Here is a 14,468-nt window from a genome sequence, read left to right on the forward strand (position 1 = left end):
TTTACATAAATAAAATACACATTCCCATCTTGGCAGGGGAGCTCAGCTGGTTAGAGCATCGTCCCTGTATGCCAAGGTTGTGGGTTTGATCTCTGAAACAACAAATAATAAGTGGAACAACAAATCAATGTTTCTCTTTCTCTCTCTCACAAATCAATAAATTAAAAATATATATACATATTCCCTTGTGGGGTATCTTCACAACTAGATTCAGGAAAACAGTGTCAGTTTTAGCTTTGCAGATGTTTACACAACCAATCAGCCTGCTTTGTGCCGAGTACTAGTTTAGGTGCTGGAAATTCAGCAGTGAACAAATGCCTGCTGTCCCAAACCTGACATCCCCAGATGAGTTAATACGTATTTTGTTATCAGCGTTTCTTCGTCTGACATCATTTGTTTATTTATTTTTAATCCTCACCTGAGGATGTTTTTTCCATTGATTTTCAGAGAGTGTGGAAGAGAGAGGGAAAGACAGAGAGAAACATCTATGTGAGAGAAGCATGTTGGTTGCCTCCTACAGGAGCCGCGACCAGGGCCCAGGCCGGGGAGGAGCCTGCAACCAAGGTACCTGCCCTTGACGGAAGGGAAGCTGGGACCCTTTGCCTCCAGCCGACGCTCCGTCCACTGAGCCATACCAGCGAGGGCTAGTCTGACGTCATTTAGATGAGCACCAAGCTCTTGTGATAATATCAGGTCATCAGAGCCCTGATAAGCAGCAGGACTTGAACCTGCCCCGAATCACCCCAAAGATCTCCTGGCCCCCCACCTTGACCACTCCCCCACAGCCACACCCATACATATGATGGAGTGAATTAAAAAAGCAAATGTTCTTATCCAGTCAGAATAACTTTTCAGAAGAGTGGGGGTCATTTTTGAGTTTTGGTTCAACACAAAGAAATCTCATTTTTCTGTTCAAAATCATTCCAATCTGTGCAAGTAGCAGCAACCTCAACCGTGAGTCAGGCAGATAAGAAATAGCTCGGGGCCTTGACGGGGTTAAAACTCACGGGTATAGACTGAATCACCTTTAGGTGACACCCCATTATCTACAGGTTCAGACGTTCGTGCGAGATCGGTGACCGAGCCGGGGGCGGGTCCAAACAACCCGCGGGTTCTCGCCGGGCCGGGATGAACCATCTCCGTCCGTGCGCGGGGGTGGCGAGTCCGCTCAGCGCGGAGTGAGGACCCGGACTGCGAGGGGTTGGGGCCGCGCAGCCTCGGGTCCCTTCATGCAGGGTGGCCGGAAATGGGGGGCCTTGCCGGCACAGGAATGAAGCTGCGGGCAGGGGTCGGCCCCCTTCGTGGGATTATGACCCCCCTCCGTGGTGGACTCGGCTGCAAAATCGAAGGCCCCGGTTATCCGTAGTGTTTCCCACCCAGGCTGTGGTGCGGGGGTAACGCAGGTCGGGGCGAGGGTCCGAGACACGGGCTGGGGAGGGGGTGTCAGACCCGGGGTCGGGGGAGGGCAGGGGTCGCGGATCCCGACCTCTCGGGGCTGCGGCCCCCTCCGGCGCGCGCGCGTGGTTCAGGGCGAGGACCCCCGGCCCCGTGGCCCACCCTGCGCTTCCCTCGCCCCGCAGGCTGCTCAGGACCGCATCTCTCGCTCCCGCTCCCGCTCGCATGGCGGACAAGAAGGTAGTGGTGGTGTTCGGAGCCACGGGTAAGCGGAACCCCGCCCCATCGGAGGCCCCGAAGCGCGGGACCTCTCACCAGCCAGGGCGCCCCCTCCCCCAGCTCGGGGAGACGTCCCGGGGGCCGGGAGGGAGGGTGCGATAGGCTGGACCTCTGACCCCGGCGGGGCCGTGCGGACAGGACCTGAGCCCTGAGCGCGGATGTCCTTTGCGTCTTAAAAAAAATCACTTTGACTTCTTTGAATGAGTAGTGATTGCACATCATACCGACATTAAATCTCCCTCCCACCTCTGTACCCCCACCCCATCCATCTCTGTTACCAAGTTTCCTGAGTATCCTACCAAATTAGAAATATCTAAATTATTTTCAAACGGTAGTGTTTTATTTTGCCCCCACCTGTTCTTTCTCTCTCTCTCTCCCCCAAAAATGTATACATTTTGAACAGTTATTAATTCCAATGGGTTAAATCTAAAAAGAAACATCAATTGAGCTATCAGCTGTTAAAGTGTGTATACATTTTTGGGGTACCCTATATATATATATGTACTTTATATATATAACATATATACTTATGTATGATATATACTTAAATATATATTTTAAAACATACAACAGCTTTATTGAGGTATAATTCATATATTGAGGTATGAGTCGCATACTGTTTACTCATTTAAAGTGCGCAATTCACTGGTTTCTGGTATATTTGCAGAGTTCTGTGACCATCACCCAGATCAGTTTTAGAAGATCTCATCAACCCAAAAAAAGAACCCCCCATATCTTTGTGAACGGAAAAGGGGCCACATACTAAACCTGACAAGCCCAGGAGAGGCCTGCATGGTGGGCCTTACAAACTTGAAGACCAAAAATAACCACACAGAATGGTTATACAAAGTCCTAACTAGAAGCAGATTATGGCAGGTAGTTGAGTCCTAGGACTATAGCTTCCTTGACCAACCTACCTTAAGTGAATCTATTATCTTTTTGCATCTAAGGTAACATACTTTTTAAAAAAATAATAATTCTTTATTGTTGAAAGTATTACATTTGTTTCCCCACACACACACCATTGATCCCCTCCAGCCCTCCCTGACCCCTCCCCCCCATCCCAGGCCTTTAGTACCCTATTGTCTGTGTCCATGGGCCGGGCATATATGCATACAAGGTCTTTGGTTGATTACCTCCCACCCACCCATCCACCCTCTCCCTCCTTCCCTCTGAGATTCCGAACTCTGTCCCAGGCTTCCATGTCTCTGGTTCCACTCAGTTCATCAGTTTATTTTGTTACTAAGATTCCACATGTGAGTGCGATCATGTGATACTTGTCTTTCTCTGACTGACTTATTTCACTTAGCATGATACTCTCCAGGTCCCTTCATGCTGTCTCAAAGGGTAAGAGATCCTTCTTTTTTACTGCTGCATAGTATTCCATGGTGTAGATGTACCACAGCTTTTTTATCCACTCACCTACTGATGGGCACTTGGACTGTTTCCAGATCTTAGCTATTGTAAATTGTGCTGCTATGAACATAGGGGTGCATATATTCTTTCTGATTGGTGCTTTGGGGTTCTTAGAATATATTCCTAGAAGTGGGATCACTGGGTCAGATGGCAGTTCCATATTTAATTTTTTGAGGAAACTCTATACTGTTTTCCATAATGGTTGCACCAGCTTGCATCCCACCAACAGTGTACTAGGGCTTTAAGGCAACATACTTTTGAAATGTTAGAGTTATTGAACAATGGGCCTTAAAAGGACTGACTCCATTCTGTCCCTCCCCCTCCATCTGAACCATAGGCACTCCATCTTGTTCCCGTAATCTCCATTTTGTAAGAACTGCCGTTTAAAATTTTCTGCTAAACACAGATGGTCTTTTGTTCTGTTAACTCCAGGAAGTAACTAAACCAGAGAGCCTCCCTGATAGAAGCAACTCTGCTATTTCTAGCTTCTGTAAGCACACTTGCTGGAATAATGGGGAAAATAAGACATTTTGGGGGAGGGCCTAGCAATCTGAATCTGTGTCAGTAACCTAATGTACATTTTTATCAGCCTATAGTCTAGTCACTGCCCCCTCTTAATTATCTGGTCCGTCCTTGGTTCCTCCCATGCCAGGTGTCTTCTGGTTATCTGAGCTATGCTGTGCTCAAGGCTGCAAGCTTTCTACATGATATCGGCCAAGCACACTGCCCCCATCCCAGGACATGGTTGGTTTTTTTGCCTTTATAAGCTAACCCCTAAGTTCATTGGGGGCCGAGAGGTTTTAGAGAGACCACCTTTTGGGGATCGAGCCCGCAACCCTGGCATGTGCCCTTGACCAGAATCGAACCCAGGGCACTTCAGTCCACAGACCGACACTCTATCCACTGAGCCAAACCAGCTAGGGCTGTTAGAGAGAGAGAAACATCGATGGGAGAGAGAAACATTGGTTGCCTCCCATATGAGCCCTAACCAGTAATTGAACTCACAAGCTTTGGGTGTATGAGACAACACTCCAACCAACTGAGCCCCCTGGCCAGGACTTCTTAGATTTTAATGTATAAAATAAGCTCTAGGCCCTGGCAGCATAGTTCAGCTGGTTAGAGCATTGTCCAAATACGCCAAGATGTGGGTTTGATTCCCCGTGAGGGCACATACATGCATCAACCATTGAATGCATAGATAAGTGCAACAACAAGTTTCTATCTCTCTCTTTCTCTCTCCCAAAAAATCAATGACTTTTTTTTGTTTTGTTTTAAAGCTGCAAAATGTTCATTCTCCAGAGCATTTTCTCAATCTGTTGAAATTTTGCTTCCTGGTGATGTCAGTTTGGCTTAAATAAACTTAAAAAAATCATCTACAGGTTTGGATGTTTCTTATGTGAACACCTACTAGCAATCATTCCCCATTTCCCCCAATTTTCTTCGGCTCCTGGCAGCCATAAATCTTTTGGTGTATAGATTTCATTTGGTTATTGTTCGTAATGCTGCTATTAACATTCATGTACAAGTTTTTGTGTGGATGTATATTTTCAATGTTCTTGGGTATATACCTCTGAGTAGAATTGCTGTATCATATGGTAACTCTATGTTGAGCATTTTGAGGACCTGGCAGGCTGTTTTACAAAGTGACTACCATTTTACATTCCCATCTGGACCTGTATGAGGGTAATTGCAATTCTGCAATTTGCCTTTTCCACTCCAGGACACATGGGCACCAGTCTGAGCCATACATATAGATCTGCCACATTCTTTTTAATGACTGTGTATGGACTTATCACTTATGTAACCAGAATCCTACCAAAGGACAGTTTGTCTATAAATTTCTATCCTTGGAAGTAGTGCAGCATCCAGTGTTCTTGTACGTACAGGGATGGGCAAAAGTAAGTTTACAATTGTTTGTTTGGAAAAAAGACATGCAGGTTATGATTATTACGGTAGTTTTATTAACTCAAAAGAATGTCACAATGGCACAGTAAGCCTGTTTTTATGGAAAATAATAAGATAATTATATATATAAAAGGCTAAGTGACCGTCCGACCTGCTGGTAGGTATGATGCGCACTGACCACCAGGGAGCAGACGCTCAATGCAGGAGCTGCCAAGCTGCAGTGACTTGGCAGCGGTGGTTCTCAGGTGATATACCCTGGAACCAGAGAGGAGGGAGCCTGATTCCGGGGTGCATCACCCGAGAACCGCCCTCTTGCAATGCGGGACCCCTCGGGGATGTTGGAGAGCCAGTTTTGGCCCTATCCCCACAGGCCAGGACGAGGAACCCCTCCTGCCCGAGGGACCCCAGCTCACTCCGCAGATGCCCTTGGAGCTGCGGCGCCCCCCCCCCCCCCCCCCTCGTGTGGCTGGCTGGGGAGGGACCACAGGAGGTTGGCTCCAGGGCGTGTCTGGCCCATCTCGCCCAGTCCTACCCCACCGGCCACCTTCTAATTAATTTCCTTTCAATGGGCATGAATCCATGCACCGGGGCACTAGTTAAATAATAATAAAGAATAACCTGTTTCACGCACTCACAACACTAAACCTACTTTTGCTCCACCATTTATTTATTTATCTATCTATCTATCTATCTATCTATCTTAATCCTCATCAGAGGATTTTTTTCATTGGTTTTTAGAGAGTGGAAGGGAGAGGGAGAGAGAGAAACATCGATGTGAGAGAGACGCATTGATTGGTTGCTTTCTGCACGTGCCCCTACAGCTGAGGTACATGCCCTTGACTGGAATCAGACCCAAAACCCTTCAGTCTGTGGGTTGATGCTCTATATACTGAGCAAAACCAGCTAGGGCTGCTCCACCCTGTATTTATGGATGATTTTTATTTTCTTCCGTTTGATTATTTTAATTTTTGTAATTTCCTCAATCTTTTTTTTTTTTTTTTCCCGAAGGTATAGGTAATATTTTATTTCTTAAGCTAAGTGGTGGGTACATGAGTGTCACTATCCCTTTTTGTATCTGTAAATATTTCATAATACATTTTTAAAATTTTATAAAAGGTATAGGTGTGATGCCTGCTAAAACATGGATGAACCTTGAAAACATGTTGAGTGAAAGAAGCCAGAAACAAAAAGCCACATGTTGAAGGAGTCCATGCACAAAACAGATTAGTGGTTGCCGGGGACTGGAGGGAGGAGAGAATGGGGAGTGACTGCTAATGGGTATGATTTTCTTTTGGGGGAGGTGAACATGTTCTAAAATTGACTGTGATGATGGTTGCACAACTCTGAATATACTAAAAGCCACTACATTATACACTTACTTTTTATTGATTGATTTTTAGAGAAGAAAGGAGAGAGAGAGAAAAGCATCAATTTGTTGTTCCACTTATTTATGCATTCATTGGTTGATTTTTGTACATGCCTTGACCGGGGATAGGACTTTGGTGTATTGGGATAACGCTCTAACTAACTGAATTACCCGGCCAGGGCTACACTATACACTTATAATTATGGGTAAATGAATTCTATCTCATGAAAGCTGTTATTTAAAATCGGTGTAAGGCAGTTTAATGAGAGTGAGAGGTGACCAGTGTCTTGGGCGTCCCGCTGTGGTGGAGCATTCCCTTCGGGGTTTTAACCTTCGCAGGACTCCCAGGCACATTCGACCCTTTAGGTCTTTTTGACTCTTCGCAGGTGCCCAGGGGGGCTCAGTGGCCCGGACGCTCTTGGAAGATGGGACATTCAGGGTTCGGGCTGTAACCCGGGACCCTGGGCAGAAGGCAGCAAAGGAACTGAGGCTGCAAGGTGCAGAAATAGTGCAGGGAGACCAGGATGATGAGGCCAGCATGAAACTGGCTCTGACCGGGGCTCACGCCACCTTCATCGTGACCAACTACTGGGAGAACTGCAGCCGGGAGCAGGAGGTCAAGCAGGTGAGGGCAGGCCGGAGGGTGTGGGGAGGCTGGGGCGAGTTGCAGTGCATCTTAAAAGGAGCTTCCAGGTCCCTGTTGGTTCCTTGAAGGCAGCTTTAACTTGCCTATGAGACTCATTCGACTAGGACCACTGACACTGCAGTCCCTTTTCCCTCGCTTCCATGCAGCCCTCCTAGATTTTGATGCGGGTTAGAGGAGGCTGCTTTCTCATCCAGTGACTCTGGACCATACAAATCACCCTCTTAAAGTGTGCAATTCATTGTTTTTTAACATACTCACAAAGTTGTAGAGCCATCACCACTACCTAATTCCAGAACATTTTCATCACCCAAAAAGAAACCCTGGACCTGTTAATAGTCAATCCCGACACTCCCTCCCCCCCAGCCTCAGGCAACCACTTAATTTCCTTTGTCATCCAATGACTTTTTATACTTTCTAAAAATCTAACTCTATTGACCCATAATCTCTTATAATATAACATACACATTTTAATTGTACAGTTTGATAAAAAAAAATTGTTTCTTTAAAAATGACATTTTTATTAAAAGTCTAAAAATGAAGAGATAATGATTAAATACGGGTCTGGAATTAAAAATGACAATTGGTTAGAATTCTCTTGGTTAGTTTGATAAAATTTGAAAGTAAATAAACCCATGTAATTGCCTTTTGATAAAAATATATTTCCATCAACCCAGAAAGTCCCCATGCCCCTTTTCACATGTTCTGTTTCCCTTTATTCTGTTTTCCACCCAGATTTTCTCTAGTTAGGTGGTTATTGAATCTAGATCAGTGATGGCGAACCTATGACACGCGTGTCAGAGGTGACACACGAACTCATTTTTTTGGTTGATTTTTCTTTGTTAAATGGCATTTAAATATATAAAATATCAAAAATATAAATCTTTGTTTTACTATGGTTGCAAATATCAAAAAATTTCTATATGTGACATGGCACCAGAGTTAAGTTAGGGTTTTTCAAAATGCTGACACGCCGAGCTCAAAAGGTTCGCCATCACTGACCTAAATGGTGGTGGCAGGGATATGAGAGGAACCATGAGACGTGACCATCTTTTTGTCTCATTGAAAATCGAGACACTGGCAGAGAGCCTGACACATAGAGTACACTCCAATCTTTGTGGAAGGTAATACTTGGTGCCAGAGGAGAGGCCCTAGGCTGGGAGTTACGCACTTAAGTTTTCAGTCCTGCCTTATCCACAGCTATGTCTTTGGACATGTCACTTCCCAGCTCTGGTCTTTGTTTTCTTCTTCTGTAAAGTAAAGGGGGATTGGACTGAATCACTGGCCTCCAAACTTGTTTTTAGCCTTGACCCTTTCTTTGGTTATATCTTACATGGAAGCTCATTCCATAGAGAAGACAAAGACAGCTTCTCTGGTTGAAGCAGCTCTCGTCGCATCCTGATAACCTGTATTAGTGCCCCACAGCTGCCGTAACAAGACCACAAGCCAGGTGGCTTAAAACAATGGGAATTTATTCTTTCTCAGTTCTGGAGTCCAGAAGTCCAAAATCAAGGTTTTTGACAGGGCCAGGCTCCTGCTCCCTCCAAAGACTCTAAAGGAGATTTCATGCCTTGCCTCTTCCAGCTCCTGGGGGCTGCCAGTTCTCCTTGTGTCCACATCACTTCAGTCTCTGCCTCTGTCTTCACATGGACTTCTCTGTGTCTTCTCTATCTCTTCTAAGGACACTTGTCTTGGGTTAAGGGGTAATCCAGGGTAATCTCACCCCAAGTTCCTTAATTATACTTGTAGAGACCTTTTCCGAATGAGGTTACATTCACAGGTTCTAGGGGTTAGGACATGGACGTATCTTTTTGGAGGTCACCAGCCAATCCCCTCCCTACACAACCTTATGCAGCAGGTAGTATTGTGGTCCCCATTTAACTGACGAGTCCAGAACAGTTAGATCGCTTTTTCAGCATCGCGTAGTGCAGTGCAGAACCAGGACCAGAACCCAAGTGGCCTGTGTGCTTCACCACTGAGCTGCAGCACCTCCCTTGTGGAATCCTGGGCTCTCCAAGGAAGAGGACTAGCAGCAGATTGCACATAGGTGGGCTGCAGCCAGGCACATCAGAAAGTGAATAATCCAGATGATCTAGAGAAGTGATGCAAGGTTCTATGGGCGCCATAGGCTTACAATCCCGTGTTAAAGGGTAGGATAGCATGTGTGAGCATCATTCTGGAAGAGGGGCCTTATCTGAAGAATAAGTGGTGTAAGGCTCTTAGCATCAGGCACAGTGGCAGCTTGGGTTGGAGGGCTGGGATGTGATTAGGGGGACACATCCTCCTGGCTTTGCGGTTTCTCCTTTCCTGCCATCCAGGGAAAGCTGCTGGCTAATTTGACCAAGCGCCTGGGCCTTCACTATGTGGTCTACAGCGGCCTGGAGAACATCAAGAAGCTGACGGCGGGGAGACTGGCAGCAGGCCACTTTGACGGCAAAGGAGAGGTGGAGGAATATTTCCGGGACATCGGTGTTCCCATGACCAGTGTGCGGCTGCCCTGCTATTTCGAGAACCTCCTCTCCTACTTCCGACCCCAGAAAGCCCCGGATGGAAAGAGCTACTTGCTGAGTGAGTGCCCTTCCTCCTTGAGCATCTGCTCTGTGTGGCACTGTGGCTGTCCCAGAAAACCATGGGCTTGTCTTCAGATGGTTCCGGGCCTGAGTCCTGGCTCTCACGTTAGGTCTGTGACTGCTTCCTGCTCTGTGAAATGGGCATAACACTCACTTTCACAGGGGCAATGAGAAAATCTACAGAGATGTGGTGTTACAGTCTTTGTCTGGTGGAAAGCTTTACAGAGACAAGTGCAGTTATTGTTATTTCTCCTTCAAAAATGAGAGGATTTGGAAGACGAGACCCAGTTGTAGGTTTCACAGAGTGGGAAGCACTTTCTTCTCAATGCCCATACTGGACCCTGGCTCGGAGGGAATCTTATACAACTTGTGTCTTGTCTGTTAGCCAGTGGATTAGAGCAGGACGCTCAGGAGGCCCGAGTGGGAGGGGTGAGTCCCCTCAGCGGGCCACCCCCACCCCTTTGTGCATAAACACTGGCTCGCCCTTTCTCAAGACCTGCCCACCGGTGAGCAAGCAGTCTGGTCCATGTGTTGGCACATGGGCACCACCCTTTATAGTTTGCAAAGCTAGTCAGAGACACCCCTTGTGTTCTTAGACGTTCATCCCCACAAGATCCCTGGGTGATGTGAATGGGCAGTTGCTATGGCCCCTTTTCATAGGTGAGGAAAATGGCATGGTCCAAGTGCTCACATCTAAACACTGCTGTCCCTTTCCATCTACAAAATCACAATTTGGCAGCTAATCATTCTCTGGGCCAGGTCCTGGCCTCGGCTTGTCAAGCATTCCTGTCAGTAGAGTTGGTGTTTGGAGAACCCACCCACCGGGTTCCACATGAGGAATTCAGGATATGGCCAAGTACACTCAGGCCAGTGTTTTGGGAGCAGTGGGCCCAGGAGTACCACTCTGTTCTCGGGGGACCTTTTAAAGCCCCTTCCTTTCCTGTCCCTTGTCCTCCCACCTCAGCCCTGAGAGAGGTCGGCCGGTCCAGGGTTCTCCTCACTCTAAGAATGGAGTAACCCAGGCTCAGAGGTTTTTTGTTTTGTTTTTAAATATATTTTTATTGATTTCAGAGATGAAGGAGCGGGGGAGAAAGAGAGATAGAAACATCCTGCACGCACCACACTGAGGACTGAGCCTGCAACCCAGGCATGTGCCCCAACCAGGAATCGAACTGTGACCTCCTGGTTCATAGGTCGACACTCAACCACTGAACCATGCTGGCCAGGCTTGAATCCCATTTTCCAATTCAGTTCCACTGCTGCTTCTGCTGATGTAGATACCAGGAAGTGTCTAAGTCATGCCACGTGCTGATCTGTGCAGATGTCCAGTTAGTTGGCTGGTGGGAACACTAGTCTCTACCCCGCTGTCCCCTCCAGGACATGTCATGTACCAGCATGTCTCTTCCCCTTCTCCCGCAGGCTTGCCCATGGGTGACATACCCATGGATGGCATGTCCGTCACCGACCTGGGCCCTGTGGTACTCAGTCTGCTGAAGATGCCAGAACAATACATCGGCCAGAACCTTGGGCTCAGTACCTGCAGGCACACAGCGGAGGAATATGCTGCCCTGCTCTCCAAGCACACTGGGAAGACCGTGCACGATGCCAAGGTGAGCCCCTCGGCCCCTGCTGGTTATTTCGACCCCCAGGAGGGCTTTGTGGGTAGTAGGAAGGGGGATATAGAAGGTAAATCTGAATTCATTAGAGCTGTGAACATCCATGCTATGCTGTTCTTGGGAGCCAAGTGTGGCTGCTGAGTGACATGTCTGGCATAGGTGGTGACCAAGTGGGGAGGAAGGTTTCCAGAAGAGGGGACAGCAGGGGCCAAGACCAGGAGTGAGAATGCAGGGCTGCTGTGCTCCTTTGGGCTATGTCTTGAAGGAAGGAAAGAGGGAGGAGGCCAGAGAGATAGCGCCCCCCCACCACACACACACATACATGGCCTGGCTGGGTGGGTGGGAGGCCCACAGTACCCTCCTTTCCCCACCGACCTGCAGCCCTCCAGTCCAGACCCCTGGGTTTCTTGTCATTCCCATTATGAAAGTAAGACCTCATTAAAGAAAGTCTCATTAACAGACAAAGGCTACCTGCAGAGCCCCCAGACCCAAACAGAGTAATGATGGGAATTTGGGGCCAGATAGACACCTCCCACCCCCAGACTTGGATCCCAGTCCCTGCCCTTAACACCTAACCATGTATAACCTGAGGCACGGTCCCTGACCCCTCTCTGCTTCAGTTTCCTTATCCATGAAATGGGTGTGTGAATAGTGTCCTCTGCTTGAGTTGTTACGAGGATTGAATGGAATAGACCCGAAGCTCAGCACAATGATGTGCACTAGAAAAAAGGCCCCAATTCAGTCTGGAAAGGGGAACAGCTTTGGTTTCTGAGCAAGAAAGTGATGTAAACAGAGTTCTGATTTGGAAGGAACTGAGGTTTCATCTCAAGATCTTAAATTAACCCAGAACAATGGTTTTTAAACTTTTATTTTTATTATTTTTTTCAAAAATTTTATTGATCTCAGAGAGGAAGGGAGAGGGAGATAGAAACATCAGTGATGAGAGAGAATCACTGATTGGCTGCCTCCTGCATGCCCCCCACTGGGGATCAAGCCCGCAGCCCAGCATGTGCCCTTGACTAGAATTGAACCCGGGACCCTTCAGTCCGAAGGCTGACACTCTATCCACCGAGCCAAACCAGCTAGGGCTGGTCTTTAAACTTTTAGAATGGTTTTAGGTGGACTTAGCAAGGACCTTGGTAGGGACTGAGGTCTCCCCCAGCTCCCACCACCTCAGCGGGATGCTGAGATGTTGATGGATCCTCACAGACCCCCCCCTCCCGCCCCCTCTACTTCCAGACAACCCCTGAGGACTATGAGAAGCTTGGCTTCCCTGGCGCCCAGGACCTGGCCAACATGTTCCGTTTCTATGCCTTGAAACCCGACCGGAACATCGAACTGACCCTGAGGCTCAACCCCAAGGCCAGGACACTGGATCAGTGGCTGGAGCAGCACAGAGAAGACTTTTCCAGGTTGTGACCCTGCCCACCTCTCAATGCCATCTAGGGGGAGGGGAGGCGCAGTCACAATGATCCTTTCTTATGTTACAGAAAAGTTATTTTTTAAATAAAAACCATTGTTCTCACAGATGGCTTCCAAAAGAAAGGGGCTTTGTTTCTGGGACTTGAGCTGAGGTGGCAGCTGCTGGGCACTGATTCAAACAGGAGACATTGCGTGGTGAGGGGCCAGTCCTCTCCTCCTGCAGCGACGGGGTGTGAGGGTGGAAGAGGTGCTTGGTAACGACACACAGGACTCAAATGCAGTTTTAAGTTTAGTCTAACAGTTGTGAAACAGCACTGTGACCACAGCCAGGGAGTGGCTCTGACCACCCTGTTCCACATTTGAAATTCACTCAAAAGTGTAGACAGAGCCCATGACTCAGCCAGGAGCAACACTTTTTGACATCCCTGCACACACACCCTTCGTCTCCAGAAAGCTAGTAAGGTCAATGGTGACAGCTTATTCCTTCTTTGTGAGGGGTGCAGCCTCAAGATGTGCGTGATAGTCAAAACAGGCTGGGGAAAAAGCACACAGGATGTGGCAGGTCTGTGGCCCCAGGTGACCATAATTGGACACTGCTGAGAAAAGGTGATGCTGCTTGCCCTGGCTGGTGCTGCTCAGTGGTTAGAGCACAGGCCCGTGGACCAAAGGGTCTCGGGTTTGATTCCTGGTCAAGGGCACGGACCTGAATTGCTGGTTCACTCCCTGCCCCCTGGTCAGGGCATGTGTAGGAAGCAGCCAATCAACGTGTCTTTCTCACATCAATGTTTTTCTCTATCCCCCTCCCACCTTTCCACTCTCTCTGAAAAGCAATGGAAAAAATATCCTCTGTTGAGGATTAACAAAACAAAACACACACATACACACAAAGGTGACACTACTTTGCAGCAAAGGCTAAGAATGAAACCAAGAAGTAACAACCCTGCTTTGTTTGGAGGCAGGTGGTGCAACCTTCCATTTCCTGTTCACTTGAGAGAAAAGGAACAAAGGCCTAGAGAACACAGGCTACTCACCCAAGGCTCAATGGCCAAAGGTGCTGTGGCAGCCTTATTTTCTGTGGATTTGTGTAATCTCCATCACAGCCCTTTTTACTCCCCTTGGTACCCAGAGACTCACGGGAAAGGGGTGGTAGTTCTACCAAACTCAGGCCATCTGTTTATTAATTTAAAAAGCTCTTACCATTGTGCTGGGTTCTCAATAACAGTGTTAACCAAAAATGTTACGCTCCATGCCTTGAGGAGAGCCACATACAAATATGCAATAAATGATTACAGATTGACATAGAGCTGCAGAAAACAAGGATAACAATTGGAAGGGGCCTTTTTAAAAAATATGTATTTTTATAGATTTTTAGGGAAAGAGAAATTTCAATGAGAAAGAAACACTGATTGGCTGTCTTCCACATGCTCAAGCCTGTAACCTGGGCATGTGCTCTGACGGGTATCGAACCAGCGACCTCTTGGTGCATGGTTTGACACTCAACCACTGGGCCACACCAGCTGGGCTAGAGGGGCCTACTTTAATGGGGATGGGGACAGCCTCAGATCTGAGGGGAGGACAGTGGGCCTCTGAGGCAGGGTAGGAGGGAAAAGACCATGACAGCTTGGGATTCCAACCTGCCTGGGCCAGCAAGAGAACATGAGAGATTATTTGCATCCAGCCCTATGTGATGATGCCCAAGTCCCACAGGGACACTGGTGGGAAACTTACCTGTCTGGGGCTGTGGCTCAGGGTGGTCCTGCCTGACTTCGAATCACTACAGTAGGAAAGCACATGCCCCAGCTGGTTTGGCTCAGTGGATAAGAGTGTCGGCCTATGGACTGAAGGGCCCCTGGTTC

The 14,468-nt window shown here is 47.8% G+C and overlaps 1 protein-coding gene across 3 annotated transcripts; it reads left to right on the top strand.

The window, feature by feature from the left end:
- The first annotated feature begins 1,206 nt into the window (after positions 1-1,206).
- NMRAL1 (NmrA like redox sensor 1) lies at positions 1,207-12,717 on the top strand. Of its 3 annotated transcripts, none has more exons than XM_070413086.1 (6): positions 1,207-1,394; positions 1,581-1,660; positions 6,748-6,986; positions 9,323-9,572; positions 10,994-11,184; positions 12,430-12,717. In XM_070413086.1, exons 2-6 carry the CDS (start codon positions 1,621-1,623, stop codon positions 12,607-12,609), a joined length of 900 nt encoding a protein of 299 aa, XP_070269187.1. In that variant the 5' UTR covers positions 1,207-1,394; positions 1,581-1,620; the 3' UTR covers positions 12,610-12,717. The 3 variants fall into 3 exon arrangements, with proteins under 3 accessions (XP_070269187.1, XP_070269186.1, XP_070269188.1); XM_070413085.1 differs by having other exon boundaries at positions 1,208-1,403; XM_070413087.1 differs by lacking the exons at positions 1,207-1,394; positions 1,581-1,660 and adding an exon at positions 2,970-3,021.
- The last annotated feature ends 1,751 nt before the right edge of the window (positions 12,718-14,468 follow it).

The sequence above is a fragment of the Myotis yumanensis genome, unplaced genomic scaffold (genome assembly GCF_028538775.1).
Source record: "Myotis yumanensis isolate MYYU_CA2020_CCGP unplaced genomic scaffold, mMyoYum1.0.hap1 SCAF_4, whole genome shotgun sequence".
Taxonomy (NCBI): domain Eukaryota; kingdom Metazoa; phylum Chordata; class Mammalia; order Chiroptera; family Vespertilionidae; genus Myotis; species Myotis yumanensis.